This window comes from Primulina eburnea, chromosome 14 (genome assembly GCF_022965805.1).
Source record: "Primulina eburnea isolate SZY01 chromosome 14, ASM2296580v1, whole genome shotgun sequence".
Classification (NCBI taxonomy): Eukaryota; Viridiplantae; Streptophyta; class Magnoliopsida; order Lamiales; family Gesneriaceae; genus Primulina; species Primulina eburnea.
Genome location: NC_133114.1, coordinates 30,128,830 through 30,145,367, shown reverse-complemented (window position 1 = coordinate 30,145,367; position 16,538 = coordinate 30,128,830). Strand labels below are relative to the sequence as shown.

The 16,538-nt window shown below is 37.3% G+C and overlaps 3 protein-coding genes and 1 non-coding gene across 4 annotated transcripts; 1 reads left to right on the top strand and 3 right to left on the bottom strand.

The window, feature by feature from the left end:
* Positions 1-149: 149 nt before the first annotated feature.
* LOC140813155 (small ribosomal subunit protein bS6c-like) lies at positions 150-1,388 on the bottom strand. The gene is made up of 2 exons (XM_073171610.1): positions 967-1,388; positions 150-569 (listed from the first exon to the last, which is right to left on the bottom strand). The coding sequence occupies exons 1-2, from the start codon at positions 1,342-1,344 to the stop codon at positions 327-329; spliced, it is 621 nt and encodes a 206-aa protein (XP_073027711.1). The 5' UTR covers positions 1,345-1,388; the 3' UTR covers positions 150-326.
* A 2,632-nt stretch (positions 1,389-4,020) lies between these two features.
* LOC140813362 (uncharacterized) lies at positions 4,021-7,105 on the bottom strand. The gene is made up of 5 exons (XM_073171883.1): positions 5,391-7,105; positions 5,182-5,286; positions 4,701-4,870; positions 4,448-4,610; positions 4,021-4,350 (listed from the first exon to the last, which is right to left on the bottom strand). The coding sequence occupies exons 1-5, from the start codon at positions 5,901-5,903 to the stop codon at positions 4,210-4,212; spliced, it is 1,092 nt and encodes a 363-aa protein (XP_073027984.1). The 5' UTR covers positions 5,904-7,105; the 3' UTR covers positions 4,021-4,209.
* Positions 7,106-7,884: 779 nt separating this feature from the next.
* TRNAI-UAU (transfer RNA isoleucine (anticodon UAU)) lies at positions 7,885-7,958 on the top strand. Its single transcript has one exon. It is a non-coding gene; the product is annotated as a tRNA-Ile (tRNA).
* Positions 7,959-10,456: 2,498 nt separating this feature from the next.
* On the bottom strand, positions 10,457-13,448 carry LOC140811598 (transcription factor TCP3-like). Its single transcript, XM_073169584.1, is given in 4 exon segments — positions 10,457-10,851; positions 10,970-11,297; positions 11,300-13,044; positions 13,235-13,448. Coding segments are annotated over 2 exon segments (1,329 nt in total). The 5' UTR covers positions 12,345-13,044; positions 13,235-13,448; the 3' UTR covers positions 10,457-10,851; positions 10,970-11,013.
* Positions 13,449-16,538: the final 3,090 nt, after the last annotated feature.

Below are 16,538 nucleotides of genomic sequence, written 5' to 3'. Positions count from 1 at the left end.
TCAAACTGTTATATTTCTCCATCTTATTTGGAAGAACATGTTAGAATGTTAGAAAAAGGAAATCTAAACCTGAAAACTGTCCATTTCTATTGGAGGCCAAAACTATGAGAGGAGTTGAAACCCAATACCCTGGGCTATGACTAGCAAGAGACTACAAAAATGAATGTATCTCAAAAAAACAAATTATAAATGCAACCTAAGATACAAATATCAAGGGTTTTCATAGTTACAAGAATCGATGCTAGGCAAAATCCACCAAAAGGCTACAAGTTTACCGACCGAAGGATTTTCCAGCTAAACACAACTCACAAAATGGTGGAAATGTTTTAGTATATCTTCCTTTTCCTTATCTTAAAAGTGGAGGATCGGATAACATTATCATCTGCTAAAAGAACCTCGCTAACAATGGACAAGGAATCAGGTTTGGTGAAATAGGTGAAGAGAAGGTAGATACCATCTAAGTAAGTGTTGCTTTCTCCGGCTTTGTTTTTCTTCTTGATGCCGTAGGCCAGTGGGATAACCCCTCTGTTGAACACTTCCACGTACATTCCACCACCAGCAACCAGCAACTGCAGATTAAGATTCATTATCAAAACTCAAGAAAAATCCATCTCTAGCCGTGAAAAAAAATGACATCGGAAATCTGAAAAAAAAAACATCAAAGGCAGCCATTTTCTCCTCTGGCTTGTGGAGGTTGAGGCTAAACCTGAGTGTGTGTCAATCATATGACAATGCTAACATCTTTGATGGGTAAAAATAGCTCATAAGAAGTAATGGCAACTTGTCGTATTTTGTGTAGCAGACCTTGTAAATCCACATTCCATACGTAATCTCTCATAAAAAAAACGCAATTTTGTGCTACATAAGGCGACATTAGAATGAATTCAAAATCTTATGTTCCATCTTTTTCAAGTTCATATTTCATCCAATCATGCTTGTTCACTCCTCGATCAAAATCAAACCCACCTCTTCGTACTTCTGGGTGAATGCAAGACGTTCATCCTCAGACATATCGGGCCTCAACACGACCATCGACTCGTATTTGCGGAGACCAGGAGGCGTTGGAGGCTCCTCCTTATCCTCCACGTCCGGAAATCCCTGACCTGGTATAGATGACTGCGGTGGCGCGTCGCTGTCTTGTAAATCTCTTTCGAAGAACGTTAGGTCGAATGCTGATTTCACGGCGAATGTCCTCCCCCAGGGATTTGGGCTTCTCCTGGTTTGCGAAATTCCGATGTAGTTTTTCAAACTGAATAAAGTTTGAAAAGTGTGGGAAGGAGAGTTAGAGGGAGTGAACTGTTTAGATAGTGTGAGAGCGGAGGAAGAAAGAGAAGCCGACGCCATCGATGTATGGTTTTGAGCAGCTGTTTCCGTAGATAAGATGATATGCTCATCTCCGATAGAGTGCGATTTTGTCTTGAGGACAAGAAAGCGCCAATGCGACTTTTCTTTTAAAAATAAAAATATGTATGCTTAACAAGTATTTAAATATTAACGAGCACATAATAAGATAATAAAGCATGCGATCATAACTTACTATTAGAATATATTCATTGAGTTTCATGATCATGTAAATAATTATGCAACTTAGATATATCATTTGATCTAAGTATCCAATCCATATTAACCGAAGTCAATATGCGTATAGTCCATTCTTGTTTGGAAAGGTATCATCAGAGTTCATCAGAAGCATCAGTCTCGTATCGTCACCACAAATACACATAAACATCAAAATAACTTTTTCATGCTCATAAAGATTCATATTTGAAAATTATTCTTGTCATTTAAATAAAAATAAACATGTCTCATGAATTTTTATAAATATCATAATTTCATACTTAAAAAATAACTTTAATGTAAAAAAAATACTTAAAGTGTCATGCATTATATATAGTTAGAGATCCACGTAAGTCATTCTTTTAAGTTCTCGACGTACGATTTCATGCATCATGTATACAATAGTACATTCGGACCCTCGCATGCATGCTATATGATATAGTTGACCAAGGAAAAAAATGAAAAACAAATGTCATACCCACGTGGAGGAGCACGCGTGGGCTACTTTGCTCTGCCCCACGGGCATAGGTCGTATGGTAAAGGCTTGGAGTGAAGGACTGTTACTCCATGTTGATGAGGGATCGAGTCTCGGCTTCCTCTCTATGGAGAATTTCTCCAGCCAACCTCTCCTCTGGGTACCTGCTGTCAGTGCATAACCCTGATTTACCTCCCTTCACGCCGAGGCTTGGGACGGTTCTGTGTGGAGCCCTCGGGGGTAGGGTTCACCCTTTTTTTTTTTTTTTACTCTGCTCTGCTGGCCAACTCACGGGGGTGGGCACGCCCTCGTGCCCCCTGGCATGGGTGGCTCAGTGGCCACCTGTGCAAATCCGTTTCTCGTCGCCTCATGCATGCACAACTCGATCCAGCTTATCCAAAAGCATAGTACATGATTTTCTCTCATGGCTTATACCCTTAATCAGGGCCTGTTCACAGGACTTGAGGCTACATGTTAAAAAAAAAATCTTATTGTAATAACTAACAGTAAAGTTCAGTTTGCAAACTAAAAATAACCAAACAACAAATATAAAGAAAATATAATTTTTGAGTTATATATTTATCTCTCTGGCTTTAACGTAATGCGGTGTCATATGAGCAATTATATTGGAAAAAGACTGAAATTGCCAAAAAATGTAAGATATGTTGCTAAAATTAAAATTTATCAATTTAAACTATCAAAATAACAAAATGATAAATATATTGAACCGATATTGTAAAAATATATGATTTGTTTTAAATAAAAAAATATAAGATTTAATTCAATAAAATAGAAAATAAAGATATGTAAAATAGGTAAGTATCACAATTATTTGTGTTTTAAATTTTGAAATGGTCCAACTACATAATTCAAGAAAAGAGGCTAAATAATCAACAAAGTAAAGTATAAAAGTTTAACACATGGGTTGACACAATATAAAATAATAAATATATTGGACAAACATTACCATTTTATGCATACGAAATTTTTAAAAATTTAATTAATGAGCCGTGTAGCTTTATTGTTTGAGCTCTATATAATTGGATTAAATCCTTAATAAATACAATCATTATGTTTAATCATGTTTTCAATGGATTAGTGTCCAAATTTTTTTAAAATATCCAATGCACATACTATTTAGGTCCAGACCTCAACAAAATGAGACCAATGATTTTTTTTTGCCTATGTGAGGACTGGACCCTGAGACAATGGCCTATCTCGCCTCTCAGAAGATACGGCCCTGCCCCTAATACACATCAAAACTCCTTTATATCAAATCATACTCCACAATTTTGACTCAAAAAAACATTAAAACCCTTCTTCGAAATAAAACCAGATTTTAATCTTTTCAAACCCTACAAACCCATAATTCCATGGTTCTAAATAGTTGAGAACAACTTCCTCTTCACTTGTATACATCATCATACATCGCTTCCTTCAAAATATTGAGATTTATCGGAAGTAAACATCATAACTTTAATACACACATTAATATCAAATATTTAATATCGTTTGGATTGTGTTTTCAAAAGATTAAATAAAAGTTGCTTTAATAATCGGTATTGAATAATCTATACTCCGGGAACACGATTCTAGCCATCAAACGAATGAACAACACACGAATCCTCCTAACCTGGGGGTGCAATTTTCGAAAACCTATGGGAAAGGGAGAGAGGCTGCTGCAAACGTGAAAAATAAGGTAGATAAAACATTTATCTGTATTACGTTTGGACCCAAATTTTTTAATAGAAAAGTATATGGGCCAGAAGCTGGCCCATAAGACTTAAAATTTAATCTTTTAAAATACTTATTTTCCTTATATTTTGTATGTAAATTCATAATATAAACCATTAAACACCCGACATAATGATGAATTAGTTTCTTGCGTGAGTGGATTTTTGGACTTTACACCGACAATCTCACAAAATCCAACATCCTAGTCAAATGGAACTGGAAAAAAACCAAAACATGGAAGCTTGCAACCGCTTGAGCAAATACAAAACATTTGGCAGGTCATGTATATGTAGGCTATAGTTTCTTGAAAATAATCGAAGCTTTGAAAGAAACATGATGTATAAGAAGATATTCGAAAGGCATAACGAACAAATGGTTTACAAACAGTTCGTTACGCGAACAATTTTACACTTAGACCAGTCTCTATTAGACAAGATTAAGGTTTACAGCTTTAGATTGAGATCAAGTGTTTTGTCCTTGGTTGTAGGTTGGTTGTTACGCAACTCGACGGGGAAGAAGTTGAAAGAAGGCTGTTCAGCTGCTCCACTCGCTCCACTTCCCTGGATTTGACTCTTGGAATTTTCCTGTTCAGTGTAATATAAGCATAAGTTTGAGTTAAGTAGTGTGAACAAACTAAACGAAAAAGGACAATGAACGGTGTATTTTTAACTGGTTGTACACCTGGCTTAAACAAGTTAGAGCATGCTTGGAATTCGAGTTAACAAGCAGAGGAACAGCCATTGGAGGAGCCAGCGATAGAAAATCTCCATTCAGCTTTCCGGTATCTGTGGTTACTTCACTATGGTTTCTTTCATGCAGGGGACTGGAGTTTGAAGGGCCTTCTCTAGAAAATTCAGTAAACTTGGTCAGTATATTCAAGAAAGAGTGCAGAATTTTCTTGAAATCGAGAAACTACTATTTAATTTTTTAGAACCTGGTGTATTTGTTTCTTGGTTCCAGATGAACTGTATATCTGTTGCTACACGAATTTAATTCTTCAGATTTAGACATGGAAGCAGAATAGGTAGAATGAAAATTTCGATTGAAGGAAGGGGCCGGTGGAGTTTCTAGAGAAAAGGGGTACGCCCTCTTCATGCCAACCATCTACATTTCATCGTCACAACCAAATCAGACATAACCTATGACAAACCTTAAAAACATCTGATGAATCCTATGATTACAGAAACATGAAATCCAGAAAATCAGCATTTTGAGACGGCATTCATTGGAAATATGTTCTCAAAGAATAAACACAAAAAATAGACAATGTAGCATAAAGTAGAAACAAATCCATGAAGCATCACATTCACCAGCAAATATTTCAATTTCCATAATCCAACATAATTTTTCAATTTCCATAATCCATTCACCAGTAAGTACGCACACAAATATATCAAAAGGGCTAAGATGTATACCTTATCTTCTTCTGGATACAAAGGTATATAACTGTTGCTTCGAAAAATTTGGTTTGAAGGGAGCTCCATCCGGTAACTTAATACAGATGATGGCGATGGGTTCACCTGCAATTGTCATAGATCAATTGATTTCTCAATGTAAAGATAAATCAAATGACTAAAATGCAATTAAGTATATTATTCATCAAGTTTTACATGGTTCAACTCACAGTCATAGAAGGCAAAGAAGAATGAAGTTGATGTGATTGGTGTGATCTCTGAGGCACGCTAGGAAGAGGTAAAACTGAGGCATTTGTATCATATGATGCATTCACTCGAGGCTGAAATGCCAATCCATGACTATCTAACATTCGACTTTCCCCTTCAAGATTGAACTCACCATTCGAAATGGTCGACCAATCACCATATCGAGGACTCATTATCGCTTTGGATACTGAACTTTGATGTACAGTTTCACTATTGGAGACTAATGGTGTGTGCCTAAACAATGCATTTGGTGAAGGGATATTATTTTGCGATGGTGGTGGCAACGGAATTGAATTTGGAGAAGGGGGAAAATGTGGCCTGAAACTGGAGATTTCAGTACTATCCTTCTTCTGTTGCTCCTCCAATCTCATCTTCTCAAGCTGGGCAACACCTAATCCTCTTTGGGGGACTTTCTTTAGCTTGTCCTTTTTTGATCTACTATTACCACCCCTTGAAATATGTTTTTCATCTGCCATTTTTACTCTGAGCCATCAAAATAAGCAAGAGGTCTCCGCATTTAAATGGCACCCCGGATAAGTAATCATTGCACCCACCATATTTTTCATATACCCAACATCTTTGTGAGAAAATCTAAAACAATTTCAAGAACCCAATAGAAAATCCTACAGATTACGCAAAATCTCGCAGGTAATGCAGTCAAGATTGCCCATTTATATGGAAACAAGAACAACTCCACGCAATCAACCAAACAAAATTACCTTTTGTTTTTCTGTTTTCGCTGCGAGCTTATGCAGAAAAAAAAAATGAAAGATATTTAGAGAATCAGAGAACTTCGGATTTTTCTCAAACCCAGTTGCGAAAAAATTTTCTCAGAGAAAGATCACATCAGTTATATATATACACGAAATGGGACAAGAAATAAAGACATTTTTTTACAAAAATAAAATAAAATTCAAACTTTTGTTACGCAAATCTAATACATCCTATTCGAAAGCTTAACCCTTCTCTCCCATTCATATATATCGCCCAAATCCTCGCTCCACTCTTTTTTTTTTTCCATCCTTAGACCGACTCTCCCTCTCTGTTTTCCCTTGCTTCTCTTACCCATTTTAGACCCTTGATTTAACAGTAAAATGGGATTTACCAAGAGAGGAAAAACGCCAGTGAATCATAGAAAGTTTTGATTTTGCATGCGTGTACCAATTTGAGGGTATCTTTCTGTTGGCTGTAAAGCTTTTTGAAGAAATGTATGAGGTCCCCCTCCATTTGTACTGCATGCCCATGCATCAATTTCATCTCTCTCTGTTTTTTTTTCCCAATTCATAATTTGCTAGATTCCATATATGTCTTCACCACCAAGAAGCTCCGTAGATTTAGTAAATGGCTCTGGCAATGGCCAATGAGATTCTAACAGAGATATGGATAAAGAATTAATGCATATGATTCTTTGAAAAAACAAATTTTGCCACATAAATAACGGAGAACAACTTATTTCGTCAAAAAAGACATTATCCCTAACGTCACACAAATAAAATTGGTAAGATTTTCAAATCTTTAAATTCATAGCATGGACCGGACCACACACCACACTGCCAATATTTTCATATCTCTAAACATTTACATTCAAAATATGGCAAGGCTTGATCCGATCAAAAAAGATAAGCCCCCCATGAGGAGAGAGAAAAATGGGAGAGCAGGAAAGAAAAATTACCCTCAAATATCGTATGATCTCGAATTTGATATTCAATTATAACAAATATGACATAGTTAAAAAGAAAGCATGTTAAATCAGGATCATACCACGCGTAGAAAGTGTGGTCAAGAATCAACATGTATGCAAAAGTATAGTGCAAATCTTTCTAATGTTAAGCCAATGGATAGGACTTGCAAGATTAGGTCCACCTTGACCTCAGCAAAACCCCTAACTTACGCGAAAACAAACAAAAGAAGTTTTTGTTTTTCATAGTGGCAACCTTAGCTCCGCCACCGGTCGGATTTGTCATTTACGGTGCCAAGATTTTGGCAGATATACAAAGATACACGTAACGTGCGTTAGCATCTATTGACAAGATTCTTTAATTTTTAACCGAGTGGTGTATTTACCTTTTTTCTACTTTAAAAAAACAAGTAATATTGTTTTAGCGTATATGCTCTTCAATAAAATTTGTACATAAATATAATATTTATGCTAACGTTGTATTAAAAATACACTTAAAAAAACGAAACGGTCGGTTTTATTCTTGTATTTTAGTTGATTGAGTAAAAGATTGAATTAAATTGAAACCCTCAAAATATTTTATCTAATAAATAAATAATTAAGTTGAAATCATAAAATAAAATATTATTGCATTTTGATAATGAAGATTTGTTAAATTCGTATATTTGCTTGGTTCGGTGAGATTTGAATCGAGACAAACGAATCCGCTCGCTGTGTTACCACCAGGTAAATGATTAAAATGTATTGATTTAAATAAATACAAATAGTTGCTACAAAGAGGTCCCGTAGCTCAGTTGGTTAGAGCGTTGGTCTTATGAGCCGAAGGTCGCGGGTTCGAGCCCCGCCGGGACCAACTCCTGTATTTTATTTAAGTACCAATTTTATTAATCACAAATTTTGAAATTCCTATTTTGGAATAATATCATCAAATTAATTAAATTGTTGGAATTCTTCAACAGTCACAATGCCAGTTGATGAATATTTCACTGCAAATTGCAAATCATGAACCACAACATAAACCTTTAAAGCGAATAGAATTAAATTAAATTTTTTTATACAAGTTTTTGGATCATATAATTGATTTCGATTCAAGAAATACAGCCCCTCTTTTTTATTGTTGCTTTAAAAATATATCAATGGTATACGTATACGCATATGGTTTGTGTATGTGGCATATATCGTCCTCCCGAATATCAAATGTGTCATGATTTTAATACAGCGAGTACCATTTGGTGTGAATGATAAACGGAACATTGTCCATAAGTAAATATTGTAATTACGGTATTCGATTCATTCTGCATCGGTTCTGTTAAGATTGGAACTTGGACCTAACTCAACCCCAAAAGCTAGCTCAAGGGGGGAGGATTGTCCAAGCCAATATATGCCACTCAAAGGTTAATTATCTAACCGATGTGGGACATTTAACACACCCCTCTCACGCCCAGGAATGAACATCTGGAGCGTGGAGTTTACAAATGACCTAATTGTGGGCAGAACGGGTGGCCTAATTATAGGCTGTCCAACACATAACGGTGAAACCCGGGCTCTGATACCATGTAAAGATTGGAACTTGGACCTAACTCAACCCCAAAAGCTAGCTCAAGGGGGGAGGATTGTCAAAGTCAATATATGCCACTCAAAGATTAATTATCTAACCGATGTGGGACATTTAACAGGTTCTTTTTTTAAAGTAACTAACTTCAAAGCTAAATCTTTTCCTCCTTCAGTAGTGTAATAGGATAGGACCACCGGATTAGTTTTGCTGCCAAAAAAATAATTTAAAAACGCTGTATTTTCTACATGCTCGTCAAAATTTATATCTCTGATTCTGCCTTTACTACGGGACTGGCCCAATCTTTAAATTTCATGTTCAAGGGACTATTCAGTTAATGTTTTGAATTATTTTTCTCTCTTTTTGACAAATGCTTGAATTAGATTTAAGTTTAATTATTTTAGCAATATTTTAAACGATTTTGTATTTGTATTTGACAACGTAATTTTTTCTCTCTTTTCGACAAACGATTTTAGAAAGAATATAGACGAAGATATAGATCTGTACACAGACCTCTAAATCTTGTACACCGATTTAGGGAGTGTTTGCGAACAATCTCTAAATAGTAGAGAGTGTGGCTTGTGTGTCCAAATTGGTATCAAAATCTACACACCTGAAGAAATAGAGACATGCTAGTAAACTTTGACCTTAATTATTTGTTTTGAGTGTTACCCTTGCACCTGAAAATAGGCCACTTACAGACAGACTCACACTTGTACGACGAAATCCATATTCTTTGTTACTTGGGGGATAAATTTTGAGACTGTGTCAAGAAATGACAGTGTGGTGAAATCCCTGTTGTTCGTTAGGCTTCTCTATCATAATGACAACCAGCAAGCAATTGTCACCGTCTACATATGAGACAAACATTGCCATTTTCCTTCTTTGGTTATTTTATCCAGCTTGGCTGCGGACGGATTTGCAGGACAGGACAGGGGACCAAGAATTTATGGCCAAGTACCGGCTATTTTGGTGGTATTCAAGATTGTCTTGTCTTCTTTTTCTTGCCTACTATTTGAACGGATTAAGTTGATTGATGGCATCTCATTCTAACTCTATGTATTATAACGAGCGCGTCTTTTACTCATTCAGTTATCAAAACATTTAATTCTAAAATCAGAAATTTTACTTTGGTGGCCCTCTTAGATTGCTCAAAGCATTTTAAGCAACATCAAAGGGGAATATTAGGCATTGAACATCAAAGGTAAGGTTTCAAGATTTCTGTCTGCCAAATTGCCAGAAAGATTTTTTCAACCTTGTGGTTTTGATGCTGTCAGGACGAGCCTAAAAAGGCCAAGTAGCCGATAATGACTAATGAAATGACGCTCAAATTTGTGCAGGTACCTCCATTTAAGAGATCAATGGCAAAACATGAAATTGAGATTCGTTTTGCAACTATAAGATACTAACCATATACTGCAATGTGAACAATCGAAGGCTGACCCTTCCCGTAATGCTCCCCAAAAACTGAGAAGTGATGGAGATGCAAAGGAGGGGTCAATTCAATAATTCTTTCGGCGGGACAAAGGAAGGATGCGGGACAAATGAAGGATGACACATCAGTAGGCAGTATAGCTAACAACCAAAAAACCACAAATGAAGTCTCTTTTTCATCCCAGATGAATGATTGTTTCCCACACTTGAGATGCTGAAATCAGCATCACCACAGTTGAGGGAAGGCTTGCTTATACAAATTCATCGGGCCTTATCTAGGATTGAATGCAATATTTTTCGATCAAACAGGGTCAGATTTTGACACTTATGCATCAGCTCTATCAAGTACCAATGTGAGAAAGAACTTCAGTAAAACAAGTCTCACTTATAAAGCTGTTACAAGATTTGGGAATTAATAAGATAGTAATGGCAAACGACAAAAGAAAGGAAATATCAGCAGCATAATGAGTCCAGCAACAGAAAACTTGAAGCAAAGCATTTGCCATGAAATAAAATTGAGCTCTACCAGCTCAATCACACATTGAAAAATGAAATCAAAGCATAAAACAAACATCTAATACGGAGTAGCGAACTGGGATGGAAAAACCTGAAAATAAACTCAGGACTATTATTTGCCTCGCGGCAGGTTCCGTCGAGTTCGAACTCACTCAAACTTCCTCCGCTACTTCCACGTCAACCCACAACAGAAGCTTAGAAAACTGTCACAAGCTCTTGATTTTTCCTTTAACAACTCGTAAGCCTGTAAGTGTGTTTGATTCAACGGTAACATGACATGAGTTCTAAGCCAAATGCATTGAGCAAACGTTGAAAAACACTTGGGTATTAGAGAAGTTGTAAAAGGGAAACGAGAATTCCACCTGTTAGTAGGAGAACAGAGTTATTTGGTTTGGTGAGTTATAACTCAGTGACGAGAATCAGAAGAAGCAGAGGACGGCTTGTCAGAATAGCCATCATGCTCCTCTTCATCACCTTGAATTCGTGCAGGAATATGAAACCCGGAGAATCCACCAACTCCTGTGGCAAATCCAATGCCAGACATTGATGATGGATAAATTGGCACAACTGCTGGATAATGGTGTTGCTGTTGATTGTGATCAGCAGTGGCAATTGATATTGCTGACGGGTCCATCAAAGCACGAATCGAAGGCGTGTTACTGGACTGAAGGGGTCCCCTCTGTGAAAAAACTGATTTTGGCCTAACAGCTGCTGCAGCAGTGGCTGTGGCGCTGGTGGTGAATTGAACAAGTATCCTGCAGCCGTGGCAGCTCCACCACTCCCACCAGCAGTATCTCCACAAGCATTCCAACCTGAAAACCTCTGGAAGCGGTTGAATTCTGCATGCTGCATGTGGTGCTCTGGCCAACCAGCGCTTCCATCATACCCCAGTGGAATTCCACTCAGTAAAACTTGCGCTTGTGAATGTGCTTGTTCTGTGTGGTGGCTGGGGTTCTGATGATGCTGAGTACGCTGGCTTTGGTGGTGGAACAAAATTGGATCTTGGAATGACTGCAAAGAAAGCCTTAAATCTTGGCTTTGTCCATTGTTTCTTGGAATCGTTGCTGCGAAATTCTGAAACTGCATATCTGATGAACTAGGTTGTGCGGAAGCACCCATTGGAAAGAAGGACTTGATGGTATCAGCAATTGAATCAGAGTCCAAAGAGGGAGGCAAAAAGCTTACACTTTGTGCATTAGGGTCATTCGTGTTGCCTCTCTGCAGCAACCTTTGCTGCTCGTCTTCGCTTCCCAGCATCGGCATTGCCCTTTTATTTGAAGGGCCGGAAGCATTAGTTATCACCAAATTACCCTGGTGCACACTAAGCTCTCGATGTTGCTGCTCTTCTTCGAGCCTTTTCTGGTGTTCTTTGAGCTTTTCCTGGGATTCATCTTGCTCAAAAGCTGCATTAAATGCCGAGGTGGTAATGGGGTTCCAGGTAGGCAGCTGCGCAAGCTCATCAATGGCAGCTTTTGCATTCTTGATGAGCCAATCCACGGCCTTGCTGGGGCGGTCGTAGCCGAGGCGGTCTTGAACGTCATAGAATTGGATGGCTGTATGCGCGGCGAGGCGCACTCGGCGGTCCCTGGGGCCTTTTGCCGTGCAAACTTTGCTGTGGCGGTCTTTTCTGCCAATGGACCTCACAATGTGCCCGCCTTGTACCTCCACTATCTCTCCGCCGGGGTTTCTTGGGCCTAATCTCGATGAGGTTTGGTGGTGATGGCTGCACTCTTCCATATTTTCTTCCAATCTCGCATGTTCAGCATTAGGCTCCACGGATGATGAAGAAGGGAAGTAAGAACGTTTCTTTGGTGGCTGCGGGGGTTGTTGTGGCGGCCCTGGTTGCAGGTTGTGGTGGTGGTTTGTGGGTTCTAATCTTCCATAAAGCAGTTGACTTTGCTCAAAAGGATCTTGGGAATGCAAATGGGGTGGTCCCGGCTGTTCAAGATGGTGGAGCTGGCGGCGGCGGCGGTGGTGCTTTAGTGCGCTCTCCTGGTCCTCCTCCTCTTCCTCCTCTTCTCCTTGTTCTACTACATTTCTTAAGATTGATGTAACTTGGTTTTGATTCTGGCTTTGATAAAGATAATGGCGAGGATTCCTCTGAGAATCCAGGCTCAGACCCCTGTTGCTCCGCTTACTCTCTTGTTCCAGCTTTTGATTCAAAATACTTTTTTCTTCTCAATCAGTGGCTTCTTCCTCAGTACATATCCCCACTTTCTGCTTTACACTCCTCTCGATTTTCAGAACAATCCGCTCCTTCTGCTTCCCCCTGAATACCCTGCAAATCAACCGCCCCAATTCCATCACATTAAACCCCAAAAGCTATATAGCCTTCAGAAGAGTGAGTCCACCAATGTTTTAGCCTAACCCATATCTATATTTCTCGCTTTTAGACAGCTTTTGACGGTGGGCTATACACTCTATTATACTCTGTAATCTGTACCAGCAAGAATCTCAGGATTAATTAGAAGTAAACAGAGTGATAAATTATTTTCCACCACCCCGAATGAAGCAGCAAGCTTAATCAAGAACCTCAACAATAAATTTCTTGAAAATGTTTCATTTTCAAAACAGCACAAGAGATGAATGAAGGGCAAATAAAAAGGGAATAATTTTGGGTTAAGTACCTGTCTCTCTCTCCCTCCTGTGAGATGGCCTTGATGCCAGTGATGAGGGTGGCAGTGTTTGGGTCAGAATGGAGATTAAATATTTCTGTGTTATCATTAATGGGGCATCTGTTGCTGCTGTTTTTGTAAAGAATCAATGCCGACCCAATTTTTACATTCATCCACTTAAAATCTGGCTGCTTTTCTTTCCAAAATAAAAAATAAAAATCTTGGCTACTTTGACTCAAAAAAAAAAAGGAAAAAGGAAAATCGTGGCTACTTGTTTCCACTTTTGATCCTTCTATCCTTTTCTCATTATAATACAGATGATAGTGTAAAATAAATATTCCATAACGTCCCCGTTGGATAATGTTTAAGACATTTTTTCCAATATTTGCTGCTTATTTAGAACCCCAAAAACATAAAACTGAGTGTGTTTTTTGTGAAAATGTGGTGCTGCGGAGTGAAAAAAGATCCTCCAAAGTGCCACCACCACCCCATATTGAAAGTGGCCTCTTTTGTGGCTTATTGATGGGTGGTGTGGCTTTTCCTATAACACTGGATGGGAACTCAATCCTTCCGTTCAGCGATAAAAGACTCATTTTAAATATCGATTTCGTCAATAAAAAAAAAAGAAAGAAATGATTTTCCATAGACCCATGACGTGTTTTGTTTTTAAAATAGCTCTTCCCAAAGTCTTGAAATTCATGGGAGAAAAATACACTTTTGAAAAAGTATCCCACCATCTCAACACACAAACTTTTGTGATGCAAAGAGCATTTTCTTTTTTGGATGCCTAACTTTTTTTCATGCTTAGCTTAAAAGAAACAGCGTCATCCTTTGCACAGCGTCATCCTTTGCTGAAATTTGATACTATGGCAATGATCAGGGGTTTTGTTCATGTTAATCACATAGGTAGTATAATTATCTACTCAACACATGACACGTACACTGATTGGATAAAACATGTCACTCATTCATAGGCGTGGCCAATGGTCGGTTTGGTCCAGTTTTACTCTACAATGGTTCGATTTGTCGGTTTTCGATTTTGAATTAAGTCTAAAACCAAATCATTTTATTACGGTTTGGTTCAGTATTTTTGTAATACGGTTCTATTTATACGGTCGATTTTATACGATTAGCTAAAATTTTGTTAAGGAATAAAAGTATACATCACTTGTTGCCTTTAAAAACCTAAATCATGGTATTTATCAAACATGTTATACTAAAATAATAACAATGTATAACTAATTAACCATGTAAACACGAAAAATGCATGAATCCAACGAAATATTCAGTAATAGGAAAGATAACAAGGTGTCAACCAGCCCGAATATAACTCCAATCATCTCAGGAAAAATTTAATGAAATATATATATAGAAAATAATAGAAAACACCAATTGGTGATGATGAATGATACTAAGTTCCTAAATCCTAATAGGCTCATTATAAAACGTCTTATACTTAACAATAATATGACCAATTATACATAAAAACTCTATACTTAACAACAATATGACATGTTTGGTTATGCGGTTTTTTGGGGGATTAAAATGGAAAACTGAATTTCATAAATTTTAAAACCGTAACTGTTCGAAAAACTGATAAGACCAAACGATTTAAACCAAATTATTCAGTTCGGTCGATTTTTTCGGGTTTTATGCCCACCCCTACTCATTCAATCATGATGTATGGATGAGTGATCATGATTCATCACTCAGCACATATGACATATATTGAGTGGATGAGAACACTACCTAAGTAGATAACAACTACTAAACCATGATTAGGAGTCCAAACTAAATAGCAACTATACAATGCATTTAAGAGCAAAATGCATGTGCCCCTTTACCCTAATTACTTATCGAAAAATATTTGATCACTTTAACTATTATATTAAATGCATTATCAATTATATATCTTCGGTTTAAAAATATTATAAATAAAATACTATTTAATTATATCCCTTCATCATTTAAATAATCAACCCTATTCCTCTTAAAGGCTCAGTTACCTGTGTTTCTGATCAAAATTATTTATGATTACACTTTTTATTTGTTTATGAAAATAATAAAATGAAAATAATAAACAACAATATCATTGCTTCCGCATGGACCCGATAGGATCGGTATACCTGTGAGTTAGTACCAGAAGATCACGCTCAATGATTGGACTCCAATTTAATTAAATATTAAATAATAATAGTTTTTATATTAAATTTAAAAATACTCCAATTTAATTTTTTTTTAAAAAAAAAACTCACTTACGTAACCATGATAGCCCATCCTGGCAAAATTGAACATATGTTAAAAAAATAAAATTATTAAAAAATGTTTCTCTAAGAAAATCAAAATAAATTAATGAAACTATAAACTTGTCAAAATAAATGAATTTTTTTTATTAAAAAAAGGAAGAAAGAAAAACAAGTAAAGGTTACATTTACGTTTTCAGTCGAGAGCTACTCGGAAAAATTATGAACTGAAAAATTCCATTTGTCCCACTCATAACTATGCATTTATTGAGGGTTGTTTTTTCATGGTACATTGTCAAACATTAAGGCTATGTTTGGTTGCAGGATAAAATAAACTAATGATTAATATGTAAATGATAAAAAAAATGATTGACTTAGATATGTAATATATGGCGTATGTTTGGTAAGATTTTTAAGTATAGGATAATTTTGAAATTTTTTATGAAAGGACAAAACTGTCCTTCCTCTTTTTTTTCTTTTTCCACTCCTGCAACGGCGGTCCGGCAGTCCGGCGGCTAATCCGACAGCCGACGTGGCGGCGACGGCGGTTAGTAGGCGGTCCGACGGTGGTGATGGCGTTCCGACGGTGCGGTCCGGCGACGGCGACGGCGACGGCATCTGAGGTCCGCCGGTGGTCCGGCGAGAGCGGCGGCGACGATCCGGCAGCCGAGGTGGTTTAATAGCGGTGAAGGAAGAAGGGTAAAATTGGAAAGAGAGTAGGGATAGAGGAGGGATTAATAATCCTACGGAGGAAGGAGGTATTATTTTATCACACGTAATACCACCTAATCACTCATAGGAAGGATTGAGCTGGTTAAATAAAAATCGTACCAAACGCAGGTTTAGGTGTGATAAAATAATCTATCACACCTAATCCGCCCAACCAAATGCTGCGTAAAGGTCTCATTTGAGCACTAAGGTAAGAAAAGAAAAAAGTCGCGAGAGTATGAATTTTTACGACTTTTCTTGTATTTTTCTTCGTAAAATTTTAGGTAAGAAAGTTCGAAAAAGAGTAAGACGTACCACCTCGTATTGAAAATATCTTAAAGTTTTTTTATTATTTTCAGCTCATT